Source organism: Brienomyrus brachyistius, chromosome 18 (assembly GCF_023856365.1).
Source record: "Brienomyrus brachyistius isolate T26 chromosome 18, BBRACH_0.4, whole genome shotgun sequence".
NCBI lineage: Eukaryota > Metazoa > Chordata > Actinopteri > Osteoglossiformes > Mormyridae > Brienomyrus > Brienomyrus brachyistius.
Window position 1 is genome coordinate 9,489,534 of NC_064550.1, and position 5,964 is coordinate 9,495,497.

The window sequence follows — 5,964 nt, forward strand, 5'->3', positions numbered from 1 at the left end:
AACCGACAAACCGTAAGTGTCATTTCTGTTGTCTCTGTTTGGAGAATGAAATATGTGAGACCAAGACTGAGGAAGAGAATGAAAAATGTTGCTTAGCTAGACTTTTGTTCATGTGGAAAAACTAATCAAATTTACTATGATGGCACCAGATGTTAGGCACAGTGAAAGCTGTGGGTGAATCTCAATACCAAGAGCGCAAAGATCATACTTGTGGTCTTTGCAAGACTGGACTTGCTAACTCGCCTCCCAAGAACAAACTTGGGGTGCAGTGAATCATGGGCTTGGTCTCATTCGACGAGGATGCAACTGAAGCAATTTGATATTTGAGGTGGAGCAAGACCAGCATCCAGGTAATTTTACCATCCTCGTGTACTTGTGTTCTTAGTATTGCAACTGGTCTTTGGCAATGGAAGATGAAGTAAAATGGGTACACGATAACACAAGTACGGTCAAGTACGTATATCGAGAAATGCCCTTTGAGAAAATTGATATTTATCATTAAAATCCCCCCTAAAAACTTACCTTGGCCAGATTTGCTTGGGGCTTAAAGTCAGTCACAGGCGTCATAGAACACCCAGGATGAGGTGATTTACACTTAGTTGAGAAAATAAAGTACAGGTTAATTATGGATGACAATGATGATGATGATGATATTACGCACACAGGTACATAGGAATTCTTTAGTTTTCACATGTCATATTATGAGATGCCACAGCCTGGGGTTTGACCGTAGGGTCAGCAATAGCTCCAGTGCCCCTGTCCCAGTGTTTCCCAATCCAGTTTTCGGGGATTCGGTTCACATTTTTGCTCCCTGCCAGCAAAAACGTGAACTGTCTGCGGGTCCCCTTGGACTGTAGGGCATTCTTCCTAAAGTTATAAAAAATAAGAGAACAGCTCTATTTCTGAATTTGAATGTCTACTTTATACATTCCCTGCCATCCAATTAACTTTTGCCAAGGTTTGCAGCAAAATCTTCGGATCGATAGATAGACGGAGAGCGAAAACGACATCTATCAGAGCAATTTATTCCCAGCTAACATTTAACGTTGGCCCAACGTTGGTAGAACGTCGGACATAATGTCGGCCCAACGTCATTAGCAGACGTTGGCCGGACGTGCATCTGCACATCGGGTTTCTGTCAACTCAACGTCTGCAGCGAACGTCAAATGCACGTTGTCCCAACGTGCAGTAAACCAAGTAGTGATAAGCAAATGTGTACAATTCCCTGTGGCCAACGTAAAACTGACATGAAGTGTCAGTGTGTGTCTTTTTGTTCCCTTTTTAGAGAATTTTGATCATTTTGTTCTTCATTATATTTAGTTTACTGAGAGTTGGCACAACGTGCATTTTACGTTAGCTGCAGACGTTGAGTTGACGTAACCCAGACATTGAAAGTAGGTTGGCACATGGTCCCCATAATGTCCGTGGGACGTTGGTTTTACGTTAAAGTTAATGAATACTAGTAAAGAAATTCATTATTATTATTGTTGTTATTATTATTATTAGTATTTACAATAAACAGCTTAATCATAATAACAATATTTCAGTTGCTTATGGTTTTTCTTTCGCGTCCGTTTCTGCAATTTAACTTTTGGGTAATGTGGACTCACATATGTAGCCTATAAGGACTTAAACTGTGGTTAGACTGTAAGTTAGTATGCATAATATAAGTGAAACTTAGTAAACGTTACATATGAAACATCAATTTCTCTAAATAAAAATAATAACTTTTACGATCCCGACATCACCTTTACAGCTGCCGTGTTTTGCCCTTCTGGGTATGAATTTCTATGCCTTTCACGCTGACGTTTCCCCCCTAAACTTTCACGCGTCACCCGACGGAGGCGCGCGAGGTAGTTATAGATAAAAGCGGCCTGGACGGGAGATCTCTCTTCTCCTTGCGGAAATTAGCCTGTCGTATATGTGCATTTTGGAAGTGCAATAGTTGCACTAAGCAGCATGTCGGCAAACGGGCTGTCTTCCAGAATCCAGCAGTTTTTAAACCCGGTGGAACTCCAGAGAGTGGGCGTGCAGGTAGCAGAGCACCGCAGCGAACTGGCGCTCTTTCACCTTTTTATCTAAGCGAGGGAATGTGCGGCCTCGAAGCCTTCGTAAGGTTGCGTGGGTGGAAATAAAAATCGTGGTGTTCCGTTCATGTTGCAGAGTCCGTTTCAACGACTAGCTCTGCAGATGCAAGATGTATCTGGGGATCGAGGAGTTTTGAAGGAGGTTATCCAAAACGGGGAGGGCCAATTGGTACCAATGGACGCCTCGGTGCTAAGTAACTCACGTCCCTAATGTCTTACACATTTATTCATATGTTAGTGCCGTGTGCACGATAACTTTTATTATGCATTAGTTGTAATATGCACTCTAAAATGTGAGATGTTGACATTGAATGGTTCGTGTTGTAGATATTTTGTGCTCCTAGAGCAGGGGTCTCCAACTCCGGTCCTGGAGAGCTAATATCCAGTAGGTTTTCTATCCTACCCGTCTTCTGATGAGCCACACCTGTTCCTGGTATTTGTCTGAGAGCAGGTGTGGCTCATCAGAAGCCAGGTATGATAGAAAACCTACTGGACAGTAGGTCTCCAGGACCGGAGTTGGAGACCCCTGTCCTACTGTCTGCATGATGATATGGCCTTTTGGCTTTGTCAGAATGAAGGCTTTCGTAGAAGTGCGACATTTCCAGCTTATGAATGAGCGCACCGCACTGCCATCACGATTTGTTTTGTAGATGTGTGCACTACATTAATCTGTATGTATGTAGTTCATTTCTCTGGGTACCTGGAGTATTCTGATCGGCCGTTTGAGTCTAACAACCGCTCAAAACATCCACCGATAATGAAGCTCGGAAGAGGTTTGTCTCCTTCTGGTGGACTTTCCGTTATTTCTTCTCCCGAGTCTCGTCCAGAGGCCCTGTAACTTTATGCATCGCTGATACTCCGCAGACGTCACCTTGCTTGGGCTGGAACTGGGGCTCCTGACGATGAAGAAGGGTGAATTTTCCCGCTTTCTTTTCTTGCCCAAATACGCCTACGGGGAGATGGGCTGCCCCCCGCTGATCCCCCCTTCTGCCACCGTGCTATACGAGGTGCAGGTCCTCGATTTTCTGGACTCTGCTGAAGCGGATGAATTTTTTGCGCTTACCCCGGTGAGATAGATGCTCACTAAACTCTTATTCATATTGGCCATTAAAAACACATTCATCAGTGTTCTTGAGGAAGAGGTTTCACACTTTCAAAGCACATTTCATAATATTTTATTAATAGATTAATTGTACTTAAGCACCCAAATAAAACAGATTCATAGCTACGAGGAGCACATCTCCCAAGCCTTTGGACTCTATTTGGAATGCAGTGCGGTAAATTCACACACAGATTGGGTGTCTCTCTCTGTTTATTTCAGTGGTGTTTGTGGTGATGCTGTGGGCTGCTCGCATTTCATCTTCGGCTGTTAAATCTCCCCCCCACCGCCAGGGCCAGCAGAACATCGCTGCCCTGTCCACCGTGCTCAAAGTCGCCAGAACGGAGCTCGGCTTCGGAAATCGATGCTTCAACCAAAAGCGCTACGAGGATGCTAAGGAGCGGTACAAGAAGGTAGAAGAAGATAGTCCGAAGTTTTTGGGTGTTTATTAGGTTTTACGATAGTTTAAACACTGTTAGTGCAAAGGGGATACTCTTTTACCCCAAGTTACCATCTCACAGCCATTAGATATAAAATTCTGTTCTATTCTATTCTCACACTGTTCTCTCACTGTTCTAACGCCACCTAAGCTCCTGGCTTATATTTACATATTCTGGCGCTCATCACTTTGCACAGTATAATCCAGGTCTTAGACTTTGGCTGCTATTTGGTTGTTTGTATACAGTACATTGTATTTATGTCCTTTTATACTGTGCTCTAATGTTGTGTGTATTGTCTGACGCTGGTTTTCTAGCTGCTGCTGTAACACTGGAATTTTTCTTCATGGGATTAATACAGTTTATCTAATTTTCTAATCCCATCTAGTCTAAAATAATCTAATATAGTCTAATCTTTTTCCCTTTCTAATCTATTGTGCCTGTAACATGACTTTGTACGAGTGCCGAATGCCTCTGCTCACTAGATGGCGCTGCTTGCGTTTTAACGGCAGCCTCCATTCCTCTGCCCATGTCTCTGTCTTGTGTGTGGTGACGGGCAGGCAATGACTCTGCTGGTAAACCGTAAAGCTGCGGATCAGGGGGAGAGGGACAGCATCGCGGCCGTGAAGCTGCATAGCTTTCTGAACCTGTCGCTCGCGCTGCTGCGTCTGGAAAGGCCCCTCAAAGCCCTGAAATATGGCCAGAAGGCTCTGGATGTGGAGCCGCACAACGCCAAGGCCCTCTTCCGCTGTGGTCAGGTCAGGCCATTTCTGAGCTATCTGAGGTCTTCACTTTCCAGTACTGTATACTTCTTAGTGCTTTTAAGCTGCTATGACCTCCTGATTAATAATCGTTGAAGCAAGAAGGATGAGGAGGATTACAGTCGCGGTGTCGACTTCCCTTCCTCTCTTAGCGTTGCTTTTTTACAGCAGGCCTGTCTGGAAATGCGCGATTACGAAAAGGCGCAAGATTTTCTTCTGATGGCCCAGGCCCAGAAACCCTTTAACAGCGACATCAACAACTTGCTGAAGAAGCTTGCAGCGTAAGTTTTAGCTTTGCGCTAAAAGAAACAGCGTACAGGTGGGCATGAGTAACGCTGCTCCCTGTTATCACAGCAAATATATGGCTGCTTTGTGTTTTATAGCTGCCTCAAGGACTCTGCGGACAAGGAGAAGGAGATGTGCACCAGAATGTTCGCTAATTTCAATGCAATATCGAAGAAGTGAAGGCTGGACATCCGGTGCTGAAAGCTTGACGTGCAAAGTCAGTGGTTCGAAAAGTATAAATTTACCAGCCAAAGAAACAAAATTTGCTGGTGTTGGAGCTACTGCAAAGGGCTCCTCTCCTTTTTTTTTGAATAACTGTTAGTAGCTTCAATTTGTTCAAATGTGGTCTACAGTTTAAATTTATATTTGTTTTTCACTTTCCAAGTTTGTTCAGTTTGACTTGTATTATTGCAAATAAATTTTCATTGCCGTCACCAGAGGGCAGTGTGGTACAAGACCCTAGGTGTCTTTGGTGATAAGAGCTTCACTTAATCATGGGGGTAATCTAACACGTAAACTGAGGAATCTAGAGTATTTTTCATAAATAAAGTTATAGAGTAAATCCAGGTGTTGCATTTCAACCCTGAGTATATTCGGAATTGGTAAGTCAGGAGTATTGCGTAAGTTGTCAATCTAAAGGAGTATTGTGTAAGTTAAGTCAATCTGAAGAAAATAAACCATCTGTGATTTATTCTGCCTGTTCTTAAGTTTGAAACATACACATATATTCATAAAATGCATGAAACATTCAGTATTTGTTGTTAAGTCTGACCTACAGGGTTTTTTATACAGTATCATTCGTGTCTGAGATACGTGATACATCTTGTATTTTGATCATATTTCCATCCATCCATTTTCCAAACCGCTTATCCTACTGGGTCGCGGGGGGTCCAGAACCTATCCCGGAAGCAATGGGCACGAGGCAGGGAACAACCCAGGACGGGGGGCCAGCCCATCTCAGGGCACATTCACACACGCATGCACTCCTATGGGCAATTTAGCAAGTCCAATTAGCCTCAGCATGTTTTTTGGACTGTGGGGGGAAACCGGAGTACCCGGAGGAAACCCCACGACGACATGAGGAGAACATGCAGACTCCACACACATGTGACCCAGGCGGAGACTCGAACCCGGGTCCCAGAGGTGTGATGCCACAGTGCTAACCACTGTACCACCCTGCTGCCCCTTGATCATATTTCAACCGTAAATATGCATAGATCCCACCTCCAACTGTCAGATCACATGGTACAGTATCATTATTACAGAAGAACATCTGTTATGTCATCAGTTTGACA

At 43.9% G+C, this 5,964-nt stretch overlaps 1 protein-coding gene across 3 annotated transcripts; it reads left to right on the forward strand.

Annotated features, from left to right (window-relative positions):
• The first annotated feature begins 1,839 nt into the window (after positions 1-1,839).
• On the forward strand, positions 1,840-5,360 carry fkbp6 (FKBP prolyl isomerase 6). Of its 3 annotated transcripts, none has more exons than XM_048983868.1 (8): positions 1,840-2,034; positions 2,164-2,281; positions 2,771-2,860; positions 2,952-3,154; positions 3,480-3,599; positions 4,184-4,381; positions 4,553-4,665; positions 4,768-5,360. In XM_048983868.1, exons 1-8 carry the CDS (start codon positions 1,960-1,962, stop codon positions 4,847-4,849), a joined length of 999 nt encoding a protein of 332 aa, XP_048839825.1. In that variant the 5' UTR covers positions 1,840-1,959; the 3' UTR covers positions 4,850-5,360. The 3 variants fall into 3 exon arrangements, with proteins under 3 accessions (XP_048839825.1, XP_048839827.1, XP_048839826.1); XM_048983870.1 differs by having other exon boundaries at positions 2,952-2,999; positions 3,409-3,599; XM_048983869.1 differs by having other exon boundaries at positions 1,841-2,034; positions 4,556-4,665.
• Positions 5,361-5,964: the final 604 nt, after the last annotated feature.

Coding starts and splice junctions, on each gene's coding strand:
- fkbp6 (XM_048983868.1), top strand. CDS start 1,960: ATGTCGGCAAACGGGCTGTCTTCCAGAATCCAGCAGTTTTTAAACCCG. Junction 2,035..2,163: donor TCCAGAGAGTGGGCGTGCAG/GTAGCAGAGCAC, acceptor TTCATGTTGCAG/AGTCCGTTTCAACGACTAGC. Junction 3,600..4,183: donor CTAAGGAGCGGTACAAGAAG/GTAGAAGAAGAT, acceptor GGTGACGGGCAG/GCAATGACTCTGCTGGTAAA.